Below are 27879 nucleotides of genomic sequence, written 5' to 3' on the forward strand. Positions count from 1 at the left end.
ACAATCCAAGCCTTCTTTGTCTTTTGGCTGGGCTGCAACAAAACACTGTGAAGCTGGGCACAAAGACTGGTTTTCCAAATTCACTACAACTTGAGCACTCCTCTCTATTCAGCACTGAGCAAGAATGTCAGATCAGTCCTCCCCTCTCTGTGATGACTCTCTGTAGAACAGAACACCAAACAGAACACCAGTATAAGGAGGTTTTTGGTCCTTGTCCAAGAGTAAAATGATCATCACAAATTGCAAGTGAAGAGTAATATGATTCTAAACCTCAAAAGTAACAGAAGTGTCCACTTTGAGTGCAAAGATATCTGTTTATATCAGGCACATTCCCTAGATGGTAAAAAAAAGTAAGGAAGCCAAGACATAAAGTGATACCAAATTAAGAAGCAGCATTAAGAAATACACCTCTAACAGCAGAAGATGGACTGTTTCAGGTAACAATTTATTCAGCATCCTGAATACTGAAAGCTGTAGTTACAGGCTTGCTGTTGACCTAGCAGAGATACCATTGGGTGCGCTGGGGGCATTTACAGTCAAAAAAAGTACAAGATATCTCAAAAAAAAAAAGAATTCTGGTTACATAAGTGAAGGCATATGTCTGTCATGAATCTTCCTACTCCTCAGGAAGACACAAACTTGTCCATTTTGTTACCTCTGGTTTTCTACAAACTCACCGCAACACCAAAAAATGTCTGAGAAAAGACACAAGTCTGACGTAATGACCGACCTGAAATCTCTCAGCAGATCTTTTTAATTCTTCTCATTGTAATTAACAAATTCCAAAACACATAGATCAAACTTGTTTTAGCGGTTCATTAAAACGACATAAATTTAAAAGTTACCATTGTTGCTTACGTCAGTTTCAAAAGCCCTTCTGAAAAAATGGACTTCAGATCCACTATGTCTGTTACTGCTAATTCAATTTTTTTTCCAACCTGTACAGCAGCTGTTTGCCTTGTCTCTTCTCAGAAAGCAACACCATGACTACTTGAAAGTGCTGAGCTAAAATATATATATATATATAGTGACAGGGCACAGCATTTCAGAAAACCAGGTAGGCTCCCCTGCACTTCTGGAAAGAACTGGAGTATTGATCAACAGGAGGAGAATATCATACCAGGAATGCTTGTTACAGCTGCAACCACCTATCTTTTCAGACAAAACACAGTTTTAAAGATGAAACAGAGAGCTAGTGCACTAGCTCTCTCTGAAGAGCTTCTGAGCACTGAAAGTGGCAATATCAAGAAAGTTCCTCACTGAATATGTGCTGAAGAACTGAAGAAGCAGATGGGGAGGTCAAGAGCTAGTGAGGTACAGGAGTAGACATGTAGAGAGGAAACAGACCTTAAGAGTAAGACAAACGGTGGTGTCAAGATGGTGGAAAGGTGGAAGTCAACAGAGGCTTCCACCAGCAAGGAAAATAGAGAAATAAGTGTAGAAAGTGACCTCTATAAAAAGCCATTTGGATGAATAAATGGATCAAGATTACAGAGGAAAAAGAAACATGTTCCTAAAGGCTTGAAAAGAAGAATGGCAAAGGATGAAATTCACTTCTTCACAGTGCACAAAGGTCTAGATGAATGCTTAATTCACGATCCAGCCAAATATTATAATGGCAAATAAGCAGCAAATTCTCTCATCTCTAAACCAGAGGCAGCTTTCAGTATAACTTGTTCAGATTAAAGTGGTACAAGTGAGAATCAAGCACAATCAAACATGTAAAATGTACAAGCTGAAAATGCATAAGGTCCTGTGTTTCTAGTATTGTTATTTGTAACAGTATTATACATAAAAAAATGTGGAGAGAAATGATATTTTCAAGCTGACAGCTTCCTTTTAGTTTCCCAGGTTGTTACTTTTGGAACTGTATTTTACTATTTGCTAAAACCTGCAAGTATCTGTTCCGGTTTATAAAAAACTAAAGAGGATGGATATTTTCTCTTTCATGTATATTTATCTTACTGAGCAAAGATACATGCATCTATCCAGAAAATCACTCCCAGGGTGACCTTTATATGATCCAGAAGTCTTGGGGTGATATCTTTCTTTACTCTTGGGAACTAGTTAGGAAGCATTTTAATAAAGAAGTATTGCTAGAGTGTAAAAATATATAATGGACTATTAAACCTCTCTATGGAGACCTGTGTTCTTTGCACATGGATAGCAGTGAATTCTCTTGCTCAGTTGCTCAGATTGGTGAAGAATCAGAGTCAATAAACGTGTGAGACAAATTGCTCTGAAATATTTTTAGAGTGAATCTTAACTAGAGTACATTTGTCCCTGAATATCAATTTTACAGAACCCTTACAGCTTTATAAGGCAAAGAAGTATATTTTTAAGAGTTGATGTATTTGTTTTTACAGGTGGTTAAAATAGAACTTCTCAGAATCTTATTAGAAACAATGAATTATAGCACATACTCTTTAAAGGAACTGGTAGCTTGTGGAAGAAACCTGTTGGGACATTCTGATATTTTTATTTATTAGCAACTTTTTCAGATTACTTGGTGTTCCCTTGTTAGAACATATCATGGTTTAGGAAAATTATTTTAGAAAAAATAAGTTAAAATTGCAAGAGCTTTTTGTCAAGTGATATTTTCAAACTAGATCTATAATTTTTCACCTTGATACATACAAGTAGAATTTACACAATAGTCTGACCTCAATGCTTATCATAATAGACGCTCACTGCTTAATTAAAAGTTTGGCTAATTCTGTATGCTGGTTAATACTCAGGCACATTTTCATTTGGGAAAATTATTGTTTCTGGTCCCTAACAGCTGTTCTGGCCTGCTCCCAATGCTTTGCAGATGAAATAACAAATCACAGATTAGAAAAGTACCTAGAGGTTGATTGATAGGCATATTATATAAATGTGAAAAAAAATAAAAGCAAATAAACCTGTTGTGGAGGATATGACTCTTTCATCATTTCTGATCAGGTATAGTTTGTTTAATACCAACACCCCAGATCCATCCCACCAATGTCAGGAGAAATCAAATATTAAATTAAATAAACTATCGTTAAACTAAATCAGAAAGGACAAATCAAATCAGTGAGTCCTCTAAACTCTCATGCAAGGCAAACCAATATGATGATGATGTTAAAATCATAGAATCGTAGACTATCCTGAGTTGGAAAGGACCCACAGGGATCATCAAAGTCCAACTCCTAGACCTGCACAGAACAGCTCCAAGAGTCACACCATGTGCCGACAGTATTGTCCAAACACTTCTTAAACTCTGACAGAGTTGGTGCTGTGACCACTTCCCTGGGGAGTCTGTTCCAGTACCTAATCACCCTCTGGGTGAAGAACCTTTTCCTAAAACCCAACCTCAGCCTTCCCTGACACAAATTTGGGCCATTCCCTCAGGTCCTGCCACTGGTCACCACAGAGAAGAGATCAGTGCCTGCCCCTCCTCTTCCCTCACGAGGAAGTTGTAGACTGCAACGAGCTCTCCCCTCAGTCTCCTCTTCTCCAGGATGAACAGACCAAGTGACCTCAGCTGCTCCTCACACGGTTTCCCCTTAAGGTTATTCACCATCTTCATCGCCCCTCTTTGGACACTCTCTAACAGCTTAATATCTTTCCTATACTGTGGTGCCCAAAACTGCACACAATATTCAAGGTGAGGCCGCCCCAGTGCAGAACAGAGCAGGACAATCCCCTCCCTTGACTGGCTGGTGATGCTTTGCCTGATGCCTCCAGGACACTGTTGGCCCTCCTGGCTGCCAGGGCACTGCTGACTCAAATTCTACTTGCCATCGACCAGGACCCCAAGGTCCCTTTCTTCAGCACTGTGGAAAAGTGAGAGGAAACAAAGGAAAAGGCTTTTTATGTGAGCATGTCTAACTCTATGCAAACACAAGATGATGGCACAAGTAGAATGATGTCTAGTTCCAAGACTTGTCCAGGGGGACAGAAATTGTCTGTTTAGAGAGTGGTGTGACATGCATGTTGCTCTCCTCTCAGCATCATGACTTCCTCGGAAAACTCTCCTACAGGGATTTTGGATATGGAGGCCAGAATACTGCACTCTGGAGCATTCCTATCCCCAGGATGACACTGTTCTGCATAGATACGACTTGGTCTAAAATGGAAACATTGGCCTGACCACATTAAAACACACTCAGAAACTCTAAAATGACATTTAACAGATGCACTGGCACTCAAGTTATTGACAAGCTACAGAACAAATAACAAATTTATAAATAGAGACCCAGCATGGATACCCAGTATGGAAAAGTCATTTAGCTGCAGCTAGTCATAAATAAGGGTTTTAATAACACAGTGACTTTGAAGTTACCCATATCTAAACATTAGTCAAGTCAGCTGAAAAGGCAAGTGTATAAAATAATATCTGCAAGTAAAGAAAACCTTATTAATGCAAAAAAAATACAAAATTGAAAGCTAGTGTATATTAAAAATAAACACCAGCACGACCAAAAAAAAAAAAAAAATGGAGTCAAGCTTCAGCATTGTTGTTCAGCAAATATTGAGTTAGAGTTTTTACACATCCTTGGGTGCCAAAGGAACATATCTAGAAAAACACAAACCAAGATGTCCCTTATACTGTACCCCTTAAAAAGATTGCTGCTGTCTTGAAGGAGAACTTAGTGCCAAATAGAATTACATGGGAATTGGCTCTGGTACAAAATCAACCCACAGACACAAACTGCATTTGATCAGATAAATACATACTCAAGGAGCTAAATCTAGTGAAGAAACAGACACATAAAACTCAATGTTTTGAACTCTTCTAATGAAACATTACAGTTGATCATACCTAATGATTCTTGCATATTAAGTATAATCACTTAAACAAAATCAGATTTGGCTCCTGGGAGTAAAAGAAGCCATACAAATTAAGCTGTACCCAGCTACAAACAAAGAAAACAAACAAAATTCCAGAGAAGAGACCGAATTTTTATAGGCACATATAGAAGTGTCTTGCAGGCCCACACTTTTTTGGCAAACTGTTAGTGTGAAACAGATTAATGGTTTGCTAATTGCTCTAGGCAGAAGGTTTTTAAGTAAGGGTTCTACTACTGGAACTTTTAACAAGCCAGCACTTAAAGGACAGAGAAGTAATTACAATGTTTATAATAGCTGGGTACGAGGATAGCAGGCATTCCTGAAGCAAACAGAAATAGGAGGATTAATTTCGTGTGTTGCCATTTACTGTATTTGTAAAACAAGCCTCTAAGCATAAGAAATGCATGGAACAGAAATTAAGTGAAGAACTGGAGTCTTTGGGGACCATGTCTAAGCAATGATCACACACTGAGCTGAATGAAGATTGTGCATGTGAGATCGGGGTGTGATGACCAAACTTGCACAGTAATTGCAAATGATTTTCATTCAATATGCCAAAAGTATCTGCACCATATGCCCTATAAGTAAATAGTCTTTTCATGCTATGATACAGGAACAAGCAGACCTTTGGTTACCAGATTTATATGTAAGCGCAATAGCAGAGTGTTCTTTTCCTTCACCTCAATTTTCCACCAGGATAAAGGTCAAAAAATTGCTGAACAGAAATAAGCAGCATTTAAGACCAAATTAATGAAAACAGAGGTTAAAATAAGGGTAGATTCATGTCTTTTAATGAGTGTTTGGAGCTGAACACAAGCCTGTGGCTTCAAGCAGTATTACTACTATCATAGCTAAAGAGCAATTCAATTTTTGTTTACCAGAAGGATAACCCCATCTAGGTACTTTTATGTGCTCCATTATTGTATTTTCTGAATATCTCACAGTTTTAATTGTATCTATCTACGTAACAGTTGAGCAAGAAACATCCTTTAGTTAGTCTAGTGACTGTTTAATGCAATGCAGAGAGTCCTGGGAGGGAAGAAAAAATTTTCCTAGGCTAGTGGCCATTTGCTAAGCTGAGGAGCCAGGCTCAAACCTACCCACCCACTCTTAGCCTCCAGGAACCCACTAACAGACGCACAGAGAGCAGAGATGGAGAATACCTTCTGCCAGAATTATTTGGAACTGGGAACGGGAAGAACACTTTTCAAAGCCGTGGTAGATCTGAATTTAAACTACTTTCACCTCAATCCCAATCTAACATTTTCTAGAGGTGAAAAGAAATCAGTTTTCTCTGTCCAACAGAGACAATTTAAGAGCCCTAATTTCAACAAAATGCTTTCAAGCTGGGAATGCTGGTCTTATAAATCTTGGTCCAAAGAAGTAATGAAGCTTTTTGGCAGAGGCCAAATCACAAACAAACCCTGTCTTCATGATTTCCAGCAGCTGACTGGGCACATCCTCAGTCAGTGAATACCATGCTGAATGTTTATAAAATAAGGTAATGCTGAGTTTCCCAGCACTAAGCACGTTCTGTGCTTGTAGTCCAAACAAACTAAGATTAGACTTGCAAAACAGCTAAAGCACCTATTATACAAGCTTGGTCTCTTCTTACTCTTCCCTGAGCATCTGATCCTGGCCCCCACTGGAAGACAGATACCAGGTTACATGGACAAGGTAACTGTTGCTTGGTTTAAGTCAATGTACATGCTTTACTACTGCAATTTGAAATGACTCAGCTTAAAAGTTGTTGAGATCCTCAGAACCTCTGGAGGTATGTTATCTTTTAGTGTCACCTCTGTACAGCCATGTTCTCAAATCTGGCATTTGTTCCCAAAATGAGCTTGTCTGGACCATATTGATCAGCCCAATGTCTAAGCACTGTCAGTATCCACAAACTACATGCTCCTGGCATACCTTCACAATGTGCTCAGTTAAGTGGTCTCCAGATACACTTCCTCCTATGTGTCACCAACCCTCCTACCGAACACAGCGTCCCACATCCCCTAAATTCAGTTTAAGAGGAATCCTGTGACAGTGCCTTACATAGTGGGCATTTGAAGTTGAGTTCCCAATCTCTTCTGTTAATCTTCCCCTTCCAGATTTGAATATATGTGATAGTGACAGTGAAGAGGTACAGAAGAATGGAGAGAAAACTGGGAGAAGGGTTTTGCATGTGTGATGTTTGGGTGCTTCCTGGAGATGGAGGATTCAACCCTTAGGTATGCTGAAGAAGACAAAACATGCTAGACTTTAATACTCATAAGAGTAGTAATAGATTATAGTCATGCATCAGCACTCTGTCCCAATAAATATTTAATTATTCCCTATAAATGAACAACATCCAAACAAAAAAAAAGCTAAATAATACCTGCAGCATAATTCATTTTGCACTCTTATGGGTAAGAAGAGAAGCACAAGCAGATCTTCTCTGGTCAAGAAGGGAGCTGAACATGGATTACCACATCCTCAGAAAACATCCTAACCAAATAGCTTCTTCATAAGGAAATTTGTGTCAGCAGTGCCTTTACACACATTACAAGAGATATCTACCTATGGTCTCATTTACAGAATCGTTTGCAAGATTATGATTCTGAACCTTAATCAGGATAAGGTATCAACATCTTAATGAGGCACATTTTAAGGAAATGGCATCTTGTCCCATGTTTTTAATTCATTACTTGATAATTTATAGGTGTATTTTGCATTTTTTGGATCTTAATTCTGAACATCAGTTTCTCCCCATGCAGTGCACCACAAGATATGGTCCTTAACTGACGTCTGCACATGGTGAGATACCTCAGACACTGTAACTCCCAGTTCCCTTTTGTGACTCAGTTCTTAAGTTCTCTTCTCAAACCTCACATACAGTCCTTCAAGAAGTACACAGAACAGTAAAGAATTAAAACCTGCAGTTCCCAAACCCTAAGTTAGTATTTTCATTAATAAATAAATCTTCCAGAGCAGTTTCCATAATTTTTTTATATATACTTGGAGACATAGAGATAGACATATAGTGACAGTGCTGTCAAGACTAATTGCCTTCCACAGTGCCTCAAGGATTTTTGTTTTGGAAACTGAAATCTTTCACGCCTCTAAGTAGAGCTCCTTTGAGAAGAGTCTAAGACAACTAAATATTTTCTATCCCAAAAGATGAGATTTTTCATTACAACCCAGCATTTTTTGTTACAAGAGCTCTGGGGTCCCCAACATGAGAAGGATGTGGATCTGTTGGAGCAAGTCCAAAGGAGGCCACAAAGATGCTCAGAGAGCTGGTGCACCACTCCTATTGAAGGCAGGTTGAGAGACTCAGGCTTGTTCAGCCTGGAAAAGAGATGGCAACAGGGAGCCCTCATTCAGTACCTAGAGGGGGCTCCAAGAAAGTTGGACAGGGACTATTTACAAGGACATGTAGTGATAGGACAAGGGATGATGGCTTTAAATTCACAGAGGGCAGGTTTAGATTAGATATTCCTTATATGAGGATGGTGAGACACTCAAACAGGTTGCCCAGAGAAGTTGTGGATGTCTCATCCCTGGAAGTGTTCAAGGCCAGGTTGGAGGTGGCTTTGAGCAACCTAGTCTAGTGGGAGGTGTCCCTGCTCATGGCAGGGGGGTTGGAACTAGATGATCTTTAAGGTTTCTTCAAACCTGAACCATTCTATGATTCTGTGTGATTCTGTGATATGTTTAAGTGCTTTTTGGAACAGAACTAAATAAACCGTCCTCCATGTCTACCGCTAATTGAACAAAATCTAACAGGTTGTAATTGCACTTAGAGAAATCAGGTTTTTATCAGGAAAAACTTTCTATCAGTGAGGAAATAAATTACCTGAAGAAGTTGTTGACTCTCTGTTGTGGGAGGTTTTATAGAACAGACTAGACAAACGTGTCAGGAACAGTTCAAATGCAATTGATCTGCCCCAGGGCAAGAGAATAGACAACAGGGATAGTTTAGAACTTCTTCAGAGTTATATTCTGGAGTTCCTACACCACGACAAACTTGTTGGACATTTTCATTTAGTGCCTAATATGTCACATTCCCTGCTTCCTATATGAATATATGAAACAAAAAAGAGTCTTTTCCAAATAGAACCTAGTAAACATTTCTAGTGAATACCGAACTTGGCCCAAAAACTGTTTCATTGATTCTGAAACCATCCACAAACTTAAGATGATTTTGTCAAGTTGCATTTACAGGAGGGAAAACCACGCGGACAAATTCACACAAAAAACCCCATTCATATATGCCCTTCTTTCTTCCTTTCACTAACACCCACTCACTTAAATTATTTTGGTCTATGATATTTACAGCTCCACCAGATACATTGCCACATATATTTAGTTTCTGTACAGAGTGAAATGCAATAATAATGTGATCGTTGGTAATATTGCATTTTGCATCTGCAAACATTAGTGTCACTGGTTATTTGAATGACCTACAGTGGAGCAAAAAGCAAGGATGTGGTGTTTAAATGCATAGGCCATACCTAAACATTTATTGATTTCATAAATCAATATGGTTCAGGAGCTCCTTAATGGTCTAAACCTAAACAGTACAGAAGCATACAAGTAAAAAAAAAACAAAAACAAACCTGTGGAGAAAAAGAAAGGCAGAAAAAAGTAGTAACTATCACTAAAACCCCAATACATTTTGTTAAGTTCATTGTTTGTAGCCATGAGGTGCTATATGAAGTAATTCATGCTATAACTTTGGATGCAACTGGTTCCAACACATATTGTGAGCTCTTATATTCCACTGACTTTTCACTTGCTTTTGCAAAGGCCACTCAAAATTACAGTCTCTGAGTTTCAGAGACATCTCTCTTCTAAGGTTGAGAATGATGGGAGATTATAGGATGAGTCATGACCCTTTCATCTCTATTAAGTGATGAAGATCCAGTCCCAGTATGTTGCAAGATCTAGCAACAGTTTTCTACAAACAACTACGGTGGTCACAGATGCAAGGTGGCAGATTTGTACAGTATTGCAAACAACAACCTAAGACCTTTTATGTTATCTAAAAATCTACACTTTCAGAAAAGCAGATACATCCATACAAAGGCAGAATCACACGACACTTGGCCTGGGCAGTAAAAGCTGTTTTCCTTTTTATAAACAATCGAAATTGGAAAACAAATACAGAAAAAGAAAAAGAAAAATAACATACAGACAGCCAAGGAAGGTTTCAAGTGGAAGACATGAAAGGGGGATGGCCTCTGGAATGATTGATTACCCTTGGGCCTTTACTGCAGAGTACTGTATCCAGCTGTGGGATCCTCAACACAGGAAGGACAGTGACCCGTTGGAGCATGTGTAGAGGAGGGCATGAAGATCCTTGAGCACCTGTCCTATGAGGAAAGGCTAGGAAAACTGGGATTGTTCAGCGTGGAGAAGACAAAGCTTGGAGGTGACCTAATTGTAGCTTTCCAGTACCTGAAGGAGCCTACAAGAAAGCTGGAGACTTTTGACAAGGACACGTAGTGATAGGACAAGGGGGAATGGCTTTAAACTGAAAAAGGGATAGGTTTAGACCAGATATAAGGAAAAAAATCTTCACAGTGAGGATGAAGAGACACTGGAACAGGTTGTCCAGAGAATTTGTAGGTACCTCATCCCTGGAAGTGTTTAAGGCCAGGTTGGAATAGGGCTCTGAGAAACCTGATCTAGAGGAAAGTGAACCTGCTTATGGCAGAGGAAGTGGAACTAGATGATCTTTAAGGTCCCTTCCAACATAAGCCATTCATTGATTCATGATTCTATGAAAGAAGGGAGGCTTTTTCTTTGCAAATTTGGGACATGTAATTGAGGAAGCAAAAGGAAAGTACAAAACCACCATTTCCCGTGAGGAACAGACCATGAATAAGAATTTATGTGATGCATTAGATTATCCAGTTACATTTTCATATGGTAATTTCTCATAGAGAGCAAAGGACTGTATTGGACTTGTACAGCAGCTGGTACATTCAGCATGTACTAATCAGTTCTGACTCGGAACTGCTGATAGTATGTTGTGTTGTCAAAAGGAAAAAAAACAAAGCCTACACTTTTAGTCTGGTTTGCCTGCAGTTGGACCCTTAAAACAGATATGATTTTTAAAGAGACTAAATATTTTGTTCTCCCATTACAGTGATGAAATTTATGGATAGACAGCAAATTTGAAAATGAGGGTACCCTGGATTCTGACTGCCAGCACCCTGGCTTGAAATGGCTATACCAGTTTCTATGCTACATTTTCCTGTTGTTTTCCTTTAAATCAGAACATCTTTTTAATAAGATGAGGAAAGTTTGGAGTTAGCCCTGTATATGCTATTATTCTCAGCACAGAATTTAAAGTTCAAATTCCTTTACACAAGACCAGCAGCACACCTCTTAGATAGCAATGAGTTTAAGGAAGATGGGGTTGAGGGTCAAACACTGTGACAAGACTGGAATAAAGAGTCTGTTCACTGTCTGTCAGATGCTTTGAGACAAAACAGGCTGGAATACTCTTTCACCATTTTAAAGCATACAGATTTCTGCTAAAAAAAAAAAAAGATAGATATTAGCTGGCTGTGCCTTCAAACTGTGACTCAAATGTTAAATCATTCACAGGATATATCCTACATTAGTGTTAAGACTCATTTGTTCTGATTTCACTCAAATCGGAATGCTTGTTCTCATTAATTCTGCAAGCGTTCTTTTGCTAATTAATTTTCACAATAAATTTCTTCATTTCTTCAGAGAGTTTTGTTCTAGCTGCCTGCAATTCTGATTTATCTTTATAAAGAATCACATCTAAAATGTCATGTAGAACTACAATTTCTTTCTGGGTTTTACACGTTTTAAAAGGAGGAAAGCTCTTAAAAATAGTCATGCCTATGGGAAGTTCTTTCCAACAACTTTTAAAACTTGAAATGCCTTTCTCACCATAACAACAATGGAAATTTTTATACATTGCCCTTATCTTCGATTTTGGTCTGGAGATTTGCAGTTTGCAGTCCATACCCACTCTATTTCTGTCTCACTGTTTAAGAACAGAGCAATTCATAGCTCAGTTCTGTGGGGTTTGTTTTGCCTTTGAAGTACAAATTGAGAGAAGGCAATTAGTTTAGACTGCTAATTTAGCTAATAATAATCTGGAGGCAGGCAAAGGCAGATTAGAGCCAGTGGTGACAAAGTTTTGAACCCTTTCACTGGCTACAGGAGAAAAGGAAAAGTGTATAACCGTCTTCTATGTAACTCTTCCTCATACAGAGACTATTCTAGTTGATTTCTGGACTATGGAAAAGTTCAGTCCAGTGTCAGTCCTGGAAATAAGAAAAGTCCTATTAAAATTTTTACATAGGATGTAATCACTGTAGTATTAATAATCTCAGTGATTATGGGCAAGTAGAGAAGATATATTCTCTTTTAGGGGCACTCACAGACACCAAGTACCAGATAAAGTACACCAAGGGTGAGAAAATGAAAGGGTTTTACCTTCCCTTTGACAGATAGCAATTGAAAGGATGAAGAAGTTAACAACATCATCAAGGTCAGAGGGATAACACTACACATCCTTCACATTCTAATATAATTCCTTAATTAACCCATTCTTTCAATTATATACACCATTGCATGGCTTTTCTCAGGTTTGAGACATCTCAATCATTATATATATTTTACTTCTTATCTGTTAAATTACCTCTTGTTTTTTCTGCAGATTTTCATGGTCTGTAGCAGATGTTGTCTTCTCCCATTTCTCTGCAACTTGATTTGCTTCTTCTATTTTTTGCTCATAGCTTTTCTGGGAATTTAGCAGGGTCACTTCATAAAACTCTTGAATATCTGTTTGTAAAGAGGAACAAGTAAAAGACATTATTTGCCCTATTGGCTTTGAATCCCTGCTGTTTTCCTTTGGCCAATATATGCTTACACATTATTATCATAATGATAAACATTTACTACATTTTAGTAGAAAGTATCAATACGCAACTTTTTTTCTAAAATTTCAATGAGATCCTTGAGGCATATTGCAATTTTAAAGAGGTATTTAGAAATAATTTCAAAAATGTAAATGAATAGCATTATAAGAAGAGATGCAAAGAACATGTTACATGCACACCTGAAGAATATAGGCAGAACAGACCCTTATACAGAGAGAAGTAAGCCACAGATTGTTTTAACTAGTAAAATAGAAATTTGCAGATGTAAAATACCTTAAGAAAAACTTATTGACACCCATCCAAGGTACCTAAATCACTCTCAGCCCTATCTGCAGGTGCATTTGGGAATATTTCAAGTGGGGTGCACAACTTGAAGAAAGCCTTTGTGGCTTCATCACTTCAACCTGTTGCCATTCAGAAGTGGCTGGTTAATGTTTGGTTTCAACCAAGAGTAAGCAAGAAACCAGGTCTTAATATTATGTTCAGATTTTTCTATCACATTTATTTCCATGGGGTATGATGAGAAATAAAAGATCCATCAGTAAAAACAGTGTTACTGAAATCTTCGCACATAATGACCTAAAGAGAGGGGAAAAAAGTGTTTCTCTTTCTTGGACAAGAAGTTTTTAGTCCAATAGTCATACACAAGAGGTGACATATTGTCTAACAGAGATAACTGACTTGCCAAAGAAGAAATAAACTTCACATTATTTTAATTAATAACAATGGACAGCCTTTCTCCTTGTTATGAAAGAAAGAGATTGCATCTACCTGGATACGCCTTGGGACCTCAGAGGAGAGATTTTTTTATAGGGTCTTTGCCTGTCCTCACATTAAGTCCCTGGCCAGATCTCTAGAATCTCTTCCCTCTCTTTAGTAACAACTGAAGCTGAACTTTTCTTCTAACTCCTTTTATAACTTTCCAACTCATTATGTACTCTATTTGTCATGTACAATGGGAAAAAAAAGAATCACAGAATCAGTAAGGTTTGAAAAGGCCTCAAAGATCATAAAGTCCAATCTTCAACCGAATACCACCATGCCCACTAAACCATACCATGAAGTGCCACGTCTACTCATTTTTTGAACATTGCCAGGCATGGTGATTCTACCACTTCCCTGGGGAACCTGTTCCGATGCTTGAAAACCCTTTCAGTGAAGAAAATTTTCCTAATATCCAATCTGAAACTCCCCTGGTGCAACTTGAGGCCATTTTTCCTTTGCCTATTGCTAGTTGCCCAGGAGAAAAGGCCAATCCCCACCTTGCCACACTAACTTCTATTTCACAGATATACTTGTAAGAATTTATATTTCATATTATTAAGAACATTTCATTCCACCATTAAAACTAAAGTCTAGTTTTAAAACTAAAAGATACGGCATAGTTGCAATGAGAATGGAAGTTTCTGCATTCTTGATGTGGGGCATTTTTTGAATGCTCATAGTGCAATTGCAAACAGTTGTAATATATGGTTCGATGCCAGGTCAATTTGTAGTGCAACTGCAAGTAAAATATCTTAGGCTAATATGTAATTATCTCTAGATAAATACTTTGCAGAAGTAAGCTAGAAATTGCCCTCTGGCAGTAGCATTCAGCTGGCATCGCTGTTATTATCAGAGTATTAATTGGGTTGACAGTAGTCAGTCAAGGAACAGTAGAACAGCGCTTTCGCCCTAGCTTTAAAGCCTGCCTTGCCCTAGTGTTTTCATTAAAAATTATGTGTGAGCCACATTTGCCAGTGTATGCACATGTGCAAAATAAATATTAAAACCTCAGTCTCTTTGTAAAGGCCCTTATCTATTCTGAGGAGCCCATGGGTTGCTTTCACTGGAATAATGATCACTGGTGTGTGGAGAAGAGCATTTCAGTGTACTTAAGCAGTCACAGAAGAAAGAACAGAGGATTCACTCAGTTGCTTTGTTATTCCATAAGCTAAAATTGCCATTTCTGTGGAACAAGGGCAGCCAGAAACTTGCAGTCTGTCAAGGTTAGCAGAAAATAGGATTTGTAATTTGCTCTGAGTAAAACCTGCCCTATCAAGTAGTCTCCTCTACGTGAGACGTGCAATCATACTAGGAAGAGAAAAGAGTTGAATACTACTGAGGATGGAAGAAGAGGTATAAAGGAGGTGATGGGAGCAAGCAGCTACAGAATCAAGCTTAGAACCAAGGTCATAAAAAGTAATTATGAGAACATGGTAATTGTTAAGTAAAATACCAAAATACAGTCTGCCTCCCAGTGGGGTTTTCCAGGAAAATAATTCAACAATAAGACTAAAACCTTATCATAGGAAATATAGAAATAATATACAGACTTAGGTTGGAAGGGACCTTAAAAATCATATAGTTCCAACTGCCCTGCCATGGGCAGAGACACCTTCTACTAGACCAGGTTGCACCAAGCCGCATCCAACCTGGCCTTGAACACTTCCAGGAATGGGGCATTTCTTACACAAATCAAATCTGCATCTAGTATTTCTTGGCATTATACTCCCTCCCTTCCAGGAAAACAAGTTCAGATTTCATTTAGAAATGGCAATAGTATTACTGATTAACTTTGTGAGCACAAAACACCTCTCCAGATGAACAATTAGAATCTCCGTACTACTTCAAACATTTTGTTCAGCAATTAATTCATGTTTGTTTAAAGTGTCAGTGAACCTCACTGGATTTCCAGTCCAACAGAATTTGTTCATTTACTTCTTAAGAGATTACTTACTTTATTTAATAAATTCTGCTTGCTCTCCCTATAGTCTAGCCAAAATATTTTGTCAGTTCTGCTATATAAAGATAAATTGCAGACAAGAAATTATATATATTCTAATACGAAGTAATTCTAAATATACCATCATTTATTTTATTTTGGATAACTCCCTCACTGGAGAAGTGGGAAAACAAATTTTCTCTACATCAACATAGTAGAGAACATATCAGTATCATTTTGCAATTGCCCATGGACAGGTATATCATACATCACTGCATTTGTTCTCTGCAGGCAGGCTCCAAGGACTTTTCCTTTCTTACAGACCTGTGCAGGAGTGAGCAGAGTCTAACCTTTATAGACATATGCAGAAGCACTGTCCATTACTAAAGCTGAATACACCTCTCAGTCTGAAGTCTTGGTATTTTTACGACTATTTAAAAAAAAAAAAAAAAAAAAAAAAAAACCCAAACAACATTTAGGCTCAAATTAGAGTTGTGTTCACTCTTATGTCACTTTTGTTTTTAAAAAATTTAAACAAAAATAATTTGAAAAAGGGTAAGAACTGGAGAAGATACAATGTCTTACACAGATGAGTGACTTTCTTTTCAGACAGCATCTACATAGAAAGAAAAAATCTGTGTTTAGACAGAGCTAAACATGCTGCCTAAACTTGCCATTTTTTCACTTTTGAGTGTTTGGTGCTGCAGCCCTACAGTCATTATTTCAGTGCAATTCCTGTCCCAATTTACATGCATCACAATATCTATTTGTTATAGAAACACTTTAGAGCCCTGATAGCACATGGGTTAAATAATATGAATAGACAAAAATGCTGAATAGCCTAAACTATGGTCTGTTTTCTGTGACCATGGGCTTTTGCCAGCATTCTAATAAGGGAAAAATGAGATAAAGCAATACAATTCCTCATTCTTCTGTAAGCAGTCAAGGACCAGAAAGATAGAAGTAAATTGAGGGGAATTCAGAAAAAGATAGATGATTAAAGGTCTGAGATGACTAACTTTTGAGTAAAGATTAAAGGAAGAGCATAATAACAACATACACAAAGAAAAGCAAAACACCAGGTTTGAATTGCAGAGGCCCACAGATGAGTACACTAGGTCTGTCCAGCCCTTTGTAATCAATAACCCATTTACTGTGGTTTCAGAATCACCAGTGGGTTCAGGAAAACATAATTCCATTTTTAAAAGTCCTCTTTGCAAGGAAATGTAGTGGCAGCTGCACGAGCAAATTGGGAATGATTCCCCATGTACTAGGAACAAGACAGCAGCCTCTCACTCCTACAAGTTTTCTCCTTTATTCAAGACACATACTAGTGTGATTTAAAGTCAGAAGAGAAAGGTGATCAGGATTTGTTCCTATTTATGCATCTTGGTGCCCTCTCTACTACTGACCTGCCTTCAGCTGTGTAAATCAGCCTAATCAGCAGGTAGCCCCCAGGCTGGATAAGGCACGTGAGATAGCTTTCACATCTGTATGATTTCCACCTACACAGAGAAGCACTAGCAGGTACCAAATGCATTTCAGTACTTTTATGCACATTCAGAAATGTAGCCATCAAGGCACATGCATCCCAGTGCACCAAGCAGCTGGAATTACCCCAACATATCTCTTTAATACCAGCTGACCTGTAGCTGCATTTTGCATGTACCAAATTGATGCAAAGGGTTAGGGAGGGAGAATATCAAAAGATAATAAAGGTAATAAGATAATAAGGTAATAAAATGCAGAGAGCCTCAACTTGAGCTTGTGCAGGTTTACAATGCAGCTATACAGGCAAGGGTGAAATCACAGAATGGCTTGTGTTGGAAGGGACTGTAAAGACCATCTATTCCAACCCCTCTGCCATAGGCAGACCATAGGCAGAAGGGACACCTTCCCACTAAAACAGGTTGCTCAAAGCTCATCATACCTGGCCTTGGATAGATTTGCAAGACACCAAATTCAGGATTCAGAAGACAGGGAGCATAAAGGAAAACAGAGCAGGAGTGGAGATAAAAATCTCTTATACTTCTTTTGCATTTAAAAAGGTAAGGGTAAGGGGAAGAAGAGGAAAGTCTATATTCCAGTAACAAACAAGACAATGCCAGGCTTTCTGATACCATCTATATTTTATAGAACACAAACAATTAAGCTTAAAAGGATAATCTTGTACATCGCTTAGCCTGAAGTTGTACTGCATGTGTCAGCAAATGCTGCTTCCCCAGTGACTTGACACTACATGTGCCCATTTGTAACAGAACAATGCAAACTATTCCATGCAGGAAACCCTATCCAAAATCCACTGAATTTGCAGACACCCACCCACTACAGCATGTGTTGACCTCCAGGAAGACAGTATGCTGTGCTGACGGCTATTCCAAAAGCTATTACCTTTATCTGTGCTTAGCAATGACGGAGCATTTCCTTGTGACATACATCTTGCTACCACCCCTCTTCACTTTATGTCTTGAGATGATTTAGCAATGGCATCAATATTCTGGTATCTGCAGTAATTTTCTGTTGTTTCTGCAGATAGCTGCACAATTTTGCAATTAACTGTAATAGCATTAATGACATAGAATGCCATTTAATAAGGATTGAGCTCTCTGTGCATCATATTTCTATAGCACCAAATTGGAAACTGGAACAACTATTCTGTAGGATAAAAAGAAGGTTGGGTTTTTTTCCTCCTCCTTCTAGAGGTCCTTAGCCATAGAATTCATTTTTCCAATACTGTGCCAGTGCCCTGACTTGCTTTGCAGTATAACTCCCATCTGTTTTTCCAGGGCATTCAGGGACAAGGTGGAATGGGGGTCTAAGGCAACACGCAAACACAAGCTGTTCCCTTTCTGGGAAATTTGGGACAGTCTTTTTGTCTATGTGTAGGATAGTGTCTGATATGTATCTTTTAATGTTCTGTAACAGCACAAATAACTACTGTCTGGCAGAACACTATGAATCAAAATAAAGTCAGTTGTTGCAGACTCTTGCTGTAAGTCCTTTTTTTAACTAAGGGAACATTACAGTGTACGTCTAAATGGCATCATTTATATCCTGGGGAGTAGATTATGCTGGGTCAGCTTCAGCCATCTGGTCTGAATTATTAGGTAGGAGTAAGGCGAATTGTGCAGGATGTTTTTCAAGAAGGAAAACTGATTCAGGGAGTAGAAGTAGCGGGGAAGTGATCAGGGATTGTACCAGCCTGCCAGTAAAGGGCTTTAGTGGCCCTGCTGCTGGAAGCAGCCCAAAGAGAGGTCAAATAACATACTTCACCCAATGCAATTATGTTGTGCGGTTTTTTTCAAGAAAAATATTTTCATATTGAGAAAAACAGCCACTATAAGAGAGGGAAGACAAAAAGCAAGAGAAGTAAAAAGCTACCTTGAAACTGGGCAAATTTTCAGCTAAAGCAGGACTAAGGCACTGACCCATGTGAGAAATGGCAGAGCTCCAGTTATCAAGCTGTTACATAGCTTCACGGTCATGGGGAGCTCCAACCTGCCCCAATTAGCATCCCTCAGTGCAGCAGCAGTCAAAAACACCTTTCCCATTTCATCTGTATCTCATTCCCAGGGCTCCACACATATACGCCTTGGGTGTGCACTAATAAAGGTGGAGTGAGATTTGACAACAAAGGAAAAGCTCAAGGCTTATTTTTTTAGTTGGCAGAGGTAACACAAAGATATTTCAAGTCAAAAAGAAATTTAGGAACCCTGTTTGTAAGGTTTACAGACATAAGCCTGTGGTGTGTGAGAAACATAAGTGCCAACCGAACAGCAAGAGTTGCTCCAGAAAGAGAGAACAAGTTCTCTATTCCATGCAGGCAGTGAAACAGTGCAGTGCAAGCCAGGGAAGCAGTCTTCTGCCAATTTCCTACAGTTGATAAATGTTGCTAAATCTATTAAAAGCAGCATACTTTGGTAGAACATGTACCAAAGTAGGTAGCAAGAAATACGATTCCTGACATTAACCTATCTTGATTCTTGAGCTTCAGCAAATCCCTTTTATTTGACCTAGATAACTTTTTGAGGTCTTTTCAAACCTGAATTATCCAGTGGTCCTATGATCCTTTGTACATCTAGGATGTAAGCTCTTTGAGGCAAGTGTCATTACTAAGTAGGCACATACCTGAGCAAAATTACATCTTTTTATCAAAAAAAGTTCTGATACACTCTACATACTGTAATACATAATCAAATGGTTAGTAATTAATGTCCAATAGATATTTAGATGTATGAAAAAGAAACATACTTTGAGTACTTCTGACTTTGCAGTACAATAACAACATGATTGTTTGTTGTAATACACCCAAAATACAACCAGAGCACACCAAAAAATCTCAGGAAGGAATATGTGCCTCAAAGGCAGCTGTCCAAAATGCAGGGAGAATAAAATATTCAACACAGTTACCTATGCACAGAGAAGACAAAATAATTGCTTCAGCCCCTTCTATGTGAGCAATGTTTATGTTAAGTGAAAACTAGAAGGCAATCAGTCAGAGAGTAAAGTCAGCATTTAAACCTGTTCAGTGATGATATTGATTGCCTACACATTCCAGTCACTTACTCATAAATAAGAATTGCAGTCTGGATTGAGGGTCAAAGAAAGCACACCCCATCCCAATGAGCAAGGCTGACAAATGAGTAACAATGGATAATGAGAAAGCTGAGGTACCAACAACTTTTTTTACTTCAGTCTTCACCGGCAGGCACTGTCTCTTCTCACACCTCTCAAGTAGATGGCCTGCAAAATGGGGACTGGGGGAGCAAAGTCCCTCCTACTGCAGGAGAAGATCAGGTTCATGGTCACTTGAAGAACTTAAACGTACATAAGTCTACGGGACCTGACAATATGCATCCCAGAGTCCTGAGAGAACTGGTTGATGTAGTTGCCAAGCCACCCTCCATCGTATTTGAAAAGTCATGACAGTCAGGTGAAGGCCCAGGTGTCAGTGTCTCAATGGACATCAGTGCTGTTCCTCAAGGGTCTGTACTGGGACCACTGCTATTCAGGGTCTTCATCAATGGCATAGACAGTGGGATCGAGTGTAACCTCAGCAAGTCTGCAGACAACAAGCTGAGTGTTGTCCTGCAGAATGGGATGCCATCCAGAGGGACTTGGACAAGCTCCAAGGGTGGGTCCATGGGAATCTCATGAGATTTAACAAGACCAAGTACAAGGTGTCACATCTGGGTTGGGGTAACCCTGGTATTAATACTGGTTGGGGGATGAACAGATGAAGAGCACCCCTGCTGATAAGGACTTGGAGTTGCTGGTGGATCAAAGGCTGGACATGACCCAGAAATGTGTTCCTGCAGCCCAGAAAGCCAATTGTGTCCTGGTCTGCATAAAAAGCAGCATGGCCAGCAGGTCAAGGGAGGTGATTCTGCCTGTCTGCTTTGCACTCATGAGACCCAGCTGGGAGTACTGCATCCAGCTCTGGGGTCCTTGGCACAAGAAAGACATGGACCTGTTAAAGCAAGTCCAGAGGAAAAGCAGAAAAATGATCAGAGGATGAAGAACCTCTCCTATGAAGACAGGTTGAGAGAGCTGGGGTTGTTCAGGGCTTGCAGATCAATGCACAATCTGTGAGAGTCAGAGCAGGATCATGAGCACACACTGGCTGCTTTGTACCTCTGGATAGCCAGGCACATGATTGAACCTGTTCCAGGATATTTTCTGATGGAAAACTATGCAAACAGAAAATGCTGATAATTTTACTAAATGTTCAAAACTTACAGCTAAGGAAGTACTAAGAGGTCAAGGAAAGGTTTCCTGTGCTTCAGAATAGATTTTTCAGAAAATGACAGTTTTCTTTGAAAAATGATGTTTGTATCAAGTTTTCCTTAAAGCTTAAATAGAAACCTTCAGCTTTTTTTTAGCACTGTGTATTGCTCTGCATGTAGTATAGAATCACAGAATCATTTAGGTTGGAAAAGACCTTTAAAGTCATCAAGTCCAGCTGCTAACCCAGCACTGCCAAGTCCACCACTAAACCATGGCCTCAAGTGTCACATCTACACATCTTTTAAGTATCTCCAGAAGTGGTGACTCAACTGCTTCACTGGATAGCCTGTTCCAGTGCTTGAGAAAAATAATAATAATATACATTCAGGATGAGGTTTTATTCATTGTGTGGAGAGTTGGATTCAAAGCCATTGCTGGAGAGATTATCCCTTATTTCTGTCTAGCAGTTAACAGTTGTTACTGTGCAATTCTGACCCCATCAGAGGATCTCACAGCCTCTGTGTCACAGAAGTTACGAACAGACATTTCTGTGAATGGCTTCAACATGTACTTAAACAACTGAGTTAAATACTGGAAACTGTTCAGTTATATTGTTTATTTATTGTGTAATTTTGTTTGTTGCTTGAGTATTTGAGATATTTTTTCTTTAAATAAGGATAATTAGGAAAAATTGACAAAATTTGACTTTAAAATGCCAAATCAAAACTGCAGGTGTGTTTTCATCTACAAGGCAAAAATTATATTTTACGTTTTGTGGTTTTTTTTAATCTTGGGAAGGACCCAACTGCAAGCCAATTTCCCAGTACGGAGGGAAATGCTGTATATCAGACCAGAAAATATGTGTCATTCTATAATCCTAAATCAAATTAGTTTTATACAGGCTTTTCCACTGCTGTTGTACATAAGTAGGTTGGAAGTAGGTAGGGTAAATGGAAGACCTAGTACTTGAAGCATATGTCTTGGGACTTGCAGACCTTGAGAGAGCTGAAGACACTCAGCAACCCAGCCAGGGCCCGCTCCCATCACATATTTCTGAGAAGCACCCAGTTTGCTGAAATTCTAAAAACCAGAGAGAAATTTCAGACACACTTTCCCAAGGCAATGTATGAGCATTTTTAGGAAAACCCCATGGCAACCTATAAGGAATTAATAGCAATTTCTTCCTGTCCTTTGTCTTCTTTTTCTTCACCTTACAAAGAAGCATCTTCATACACAACCCCTTCTGAACACCACTTTAAATATAAAGCTAAGACAAAACATTAAAATACAGTCTTTCTTCCCAGTCTTTCACCTACCAGAGCACCTCTTTATCTCGTTTAATCTTTTCACTTTGAGGTCTCACCTCGGAACATTTCCCACTCTGCATCTCTCTTACCCTTTCACTGCAAACACCTCACAGTCTCCTTTTAGTGGAAGAGCACATATCTGCTCAGCTCAAGGCTCTGCATTTTTAGCAGGGCATCACCCTCTGTGCTCAATCACCAGCTTTATTCTGCTACCAAAGCACACAATTCCAGGTAACTTAAGAGTCACTAAGCGACAACTCAGTTCTCATTTTTGGTGAGGTGTTTTGTAAAGTCAAACATATGTGACTATGGGGCTACATCCTTCATCTTCATCTCCCACCTGCACTCCTGATGCAGCTGGTTGCCCGCTCACAAGCCACACTAAGCAAGGACAAGGAGCACACCGAAGGACCATGTCCATGCAGTGGGCAAACACAGAGCACCACAAGAGCTGCAGGGAATGGAAGCTGACTGTGTGAAATTGCACGCCTGAAACTCAAGAGGGTTGCCTTTTACTGCCCAACTGTATTTAATGCTGAAGATATCAAATATTTCAATGTTTGCACCTAAAATAAAGCATACAAAACATAGATGGAGAACAATTAAAGTTTCAAATAATTTAAAGCCAACCTACTCCTTTGATATGTGCCTAAGCTGCAGGAAAAAAAAAAAAAGAACACGTGTAGAAAACTGGGTTAACTATATTCCAAGTCTCAGCACTTCAGTTGCCTCTTTCTTCCCCTTCATTTTACTAGTGGGAAGTGTAATGTAAGTGGCAAAAACAGGGAAATGAGAACTTCAGATTGCAGATTCTGTTTACAGTTTTTCCACTGACTTGCTGTGTGACCTCAGGCAAATATATCTCTCTGCACTTCAGCTTAACCTTCTGCAAAATTGAGATACAAAAGCTTTGACTTACCCATAGGCTCACAGTGGGGTATTACACAGCTTAATTAATTAATGTTTGTTAAACACTTATAATGAATGTTTCTGTGCAAGTTTAAATTATTACAGCTTGTACTTTCATCAACTCTGGATTATGACCCTTAAACATATTTGCCACAATGTCTGGTATAATTCTTGAGGTGGCTACTCTGATATAATAAATTATAGCTTAAATGAACCCTTTCACTGGAGTGCCTGCGACTTTAGTTGTCTACACTTAACATTTACAGTCATTGCACTAATTGGTCTAACCTTGTATTGCAGGTTTCAATGAACATCAAAAGACTTCATTGGTCATGCTTGAATTTGCTTCACTTTATGTTCCCACGGGTTTAGTAACAGCTAAGAGACTTCATGCAAATTCATAGACATTTGCTGGCCTCCATTGGAAGAAGAAACTCTTGTATCCCTTATCCAAGTTCTTAGAGGTCACAAATCTCTCTGCTGTTCTCATTATCTCCGTTCTCATGTAATTGATTGGTTTATGGACTCAGTATAAGTTCTTTTAAACTTCAGCAATTTAGGTTGTCATTCAGTATGAACTTATGTATTTATTCATAAATCATAGACTCATGCAGTGTTTTGGGTCAGAAGGGACCTTTAAAGATCATCCAGTGCAACTGCTCTGCTGTGGACACAGACAAAATAAATTTGCAAATTTTTTTTCACTGATTATTCTAGGGTGATAATACTGTGATGTGTCCCAAAGAGGGGTTCTCAGCTCTAAAGCTCACAGAAGACATCAGGATAGCAGGAGGAACTGTTTTACAAAAAAAAATTATGTTCCCAAATTCACCACTCTTTATGCCAAATTTTAATCTTTATCACAGGATGATTAGTGTTATAAGCATAGTACTGTGCTTATTAACAAAATACAATTTTTTAAAAGGGAAATAATTCATAAAGTTTTAGTGAAACATCTTTAAAAATGTCTGACAAGAAAACCCAAGGAAGAAGAAAGGGAAATGTTAATTAAAGGCCATTGTATAAATGCTAATGGAAGAAGTGACCCACAGCTCATGAATTGGCATATCATATGCTCCAGTGTCTTATCACAGAAAACAAAGAAAAAAATTAATACGGCTCCATATACTGGTGGTCTGCTAACAGTGCTGACAGAGGAAGATCTCAATTTAAGGCATAGAAGGAGCTCAGAGCAACTATATTAGATATAAAAATGCTAAATCAGGCTGGCTTGGCAGGGGTAGGGTAGAGGGGCGTGGGTGGAGGGGGCAAGAAAGGCCAACATCATCAACCTCCTGACAGTAAAACAGCCAGAGAATTAAGCAAAGGACGAAAACTTTAAGGACTTCTATCAAGTCTAGCTATGAACTGTGTTCTGGAGATAAAGTAAGTTTGTCTCATCTGCTGGATATCACAGATGCTGACATTTGGAGAAGTAGATTGGCTTGCACTATTATGTGCTAAAGCTAGCAGGTTGGCAGGTACAGGCACTGGGCTTACAGACAGTTTGACCTTTCTGGAGATGAGAATGTAGGTTGGGTAGGCATTTAAGATGACATGAGGCTCCTGACTTACATGGATGGTAGAGGGTGAACCAGACGACTCTGGTAACACAGACACTTCAGTTACTCTGCCAACTGTGTTCACTCAACCTCTCTTCATGAGAGGTTGTAATGGGAGCTGAGACACAGCATATGTGTACAACTAAACATAGGTGTCCTAAACTGGAACTACATCCCAATCTGAGCATCCCTCATGTAAGAAGGCGGTACTAAAAACCTGAGTGGACTTAAGGAATTTTGATGGCATTTCTTTCCTTGCAGTCAGAACTTGTTCTTGGGCAAAGGTCCGGTGGTCAGATTTGTATTATTTTTCACAGTTTTATTGGTTAGTTTTTTCTGTTAGTACATAAAGATCTAGGAACAATTTCAGTGTTGTAGGTCTTCTCTTTCCAAAGTTTTGCAGTAATGTGGGATTATCTTTTAAAGAACATTCGTTGTTAATCAGTCTTCTGAAAACATCAACTTCTCAGTAAATATGGTTGAACAAAATTAACTTTGCAAGTTTTATTTTAAAACAATTTCTGTAGTCACCTTCTGAATGAACGATGTGAAGTCACAGTTGGGGCCTGAGGACAATACAGGCAGTGCAGGCACACCTACAGAAGTCTGCTGCTAATTCTTTTTACTGTTAAAAGAATCTTAAATTTTGGAGCGGAACATGAACAACACTCATAAAACACGAAAAACAATGAACTTTACTTGAGTATTGTTTCTAGCACAATGCAAATATTGACACAAAACCAATACTTTTTGTCCCTTAAAAAAGCAAAGTAGACAGATACCAGGAAAACAGAGCACTGACAATGATTCTGACACCAACTCCCTCTATTGTCCTTAATATTTCACTTGATGCGTTATAGGTAATTATTTTGTAGATATTAAAGTTCTGAAGATCATTTTGCTAGTACTTTTACCATGTTTTGATGAAAACAAACATGATAGGCTGAGTTGCTTTATTATATTCCTTTTGCTATGCTTGCCGTAGGGAAAAGCCAGGCACTGTTCTAACAAGATAATGATATTCTATCAGTTCTTGGAATGATAAATCCTGTCAGAAAGTACAATTAAATTCATTATTTAAAATCATGTCAGGAATTGAACTTCATTTTTTAAAATTAAGAGCAAATTTTTTCAAATTATATCACCAATGTAAGAAGATAAAATAAATAGCAGTTATCTGAAATAAATTAATGAAAATTTCCCCAAAGAGAGACACACATAACAAGGACTTGCAAACTTGTATCCAGATATCAAGTTCACTATGTGTAGGTTACAAATTTTAAAGCAACAACAGATTTTTGTCTCCTTTATTGACACTGGCAGAGATAGATCTTCTATATCTACAGTACCACACTTTTCACAGAAGTATGGAGAGCATTGGGAAAGGGGTGTAAAACACTCACAAAGGCCTATGGAGAAACGTACACATATTTCTCCCTGCTGCTAAGGTAGTCAAGTCAAGTCCTTGCAGCCAAGTTCAATGTTCAGTGGTCACCTCTGGGGTGCTGAATGCCCTTCATGCCATTCAGAGGAGTAGAGGACAGAGTTACTGTCCTTGCCTGCTGTCCTAACACAGTATGAAGTAAAATGTCCCTGTAAGGCACAAGACCACGACACTGTATGCTACTAGATGCACTGAGGAAGTCTTTCCAGCAGCTCATTACGAGATTGCCTCCTTCTGGAACTGCCTGTAGCCTGGGAATTGAGAGCTTCTCCCCAGTGACAGGAATTCATGTCTGAACCTGCTTAAGCTTTAATTTACATTTCACCTCCTCTTGCCTAGGTGAGAATTCTCACCTCCTGTCTTGAGAGAAGTAAGGCTGAATGTGCCACCATTGCCTGCCAATGAAAGACTACTGACTGAAAGGAGATTGTAGCAAGGTGGGGGTTGGTCTCTTCTCCCAGGTAACAACTGACAGGAAAATGAGAAAATAGCCTCAAATTCTGCCAGGGGAGATTTAGATTGGATATTAGGAAAAATTTCTTCACTGAAAGGGTGGGCAGGCATTGGAAGTGGCTGCCCAGGGAAGTGCGGAATCATCATCCCTGGAATTGTTCAAAAAGTGTGTTGATGTGGCACTTGGGTATACGGTTTAGTGGTGAACACAGCAGTGCTGGGTTAAAAGTTGGACTCGGTGATCTAAACTAAATGATGCTATGACATTCTAAGAAGCTGTTGCCTCACTGGCTGTACTCCTGCATGTTCAAACCTCCTTGCGTGTGCAGGTACTTTACAAGATCTTACAGGGCTAATATGCAAATCTGGCCAAGGAGAAGGTAGTATTTTGCACAATGAACTCTTCAAAAAACCCATGTTAGACACTTACGTCCTTTTTGGACTATGTCTCAAAAAGGGGATGTCTCAAAGGTATACTGAGCAGATAAATGCATGGAAGACTATGAAGGGAAGCTCTAGTAATGAGACCTAATTTGGATTTAGTTCACCTGTTTATGATGGCTTGTCATTTTAACTTACAGATCTATAACTAATAAAAACGGATCTTGTCTTGTCACATTAAACCAGCCTTTAAAGGTGAGTTAGGCTAGAAGAGTACGGATGTGGTGCTGTCAGGAGGTCTGCAGATGCTAATCAACAGTGTAAGGGTAAAGGCCAAGCGATCACAAAAATGAGGAGGGTAGGAAAGGAGATGGAGATTATTCCTATTACCACACACACACACATAAACATAAAAAATCTGTCCTTGGTGTTGTGAGAAGCTGACTTCTCCCTTTGAGACTCTGTCAAATTGCAGGATAATGATTCAGGCAGCAAATAATCCGTAGACATATTTACAAACCCAGGGCAGAACAAGTTAGACAAGTGGAAAAAACTTAGTGCTCTAACAAGGGATCCAGCAGTGGCTTTGGCTGCAAACAAGAAAGCTGAAGGATGGTATTATGCCTGTATATTACATTTACTTATAATCTCTCTTACTGTTCTGCAT

General features: G+C 38.9%; 1 protein-coding gene across 7 annotated transcripts in view; it reads right to left on the reverse strand.

Moving 5' to 3' along the window:
- DLG2 (discs large MAGUK scaffold protein 2) overlaps positions 1–27879 on the reverse strand; it is a 995087-nt gene that overhangs the window by 859532 nt on the left and 107676 nt on the right. For all 7 annotated transcript variants that reach the window (XM_039378618.1, XM_039378625.1, XM_039378621.1 and 4 more), the window contains exon 4: positions 12485–12627. In XM_039378618.1, coding sequence (XP_039234552.1) covers positions 12485–12627 — 143 coding nt within the window. The remainder of the gene's footprint in view (positions 1–12484; positions 12628–27879) is intronic.

This window comes from Pipra filicauda, unplaced genomic scaffold (assembly GCF_003945595.2).
Source record: "Pipra filicauda isolate LSUMZ 115617 unplaced genomic scaffold, ASM394559v2 scaffold141_size4267151_pilon, whole genome shotgun sequence".
Lineage (NCBI taxonomy): Eukaryota > Metazoa > Chordata > Aves > Passeriformes > Pipridae > Pipra > Pipra filicauda.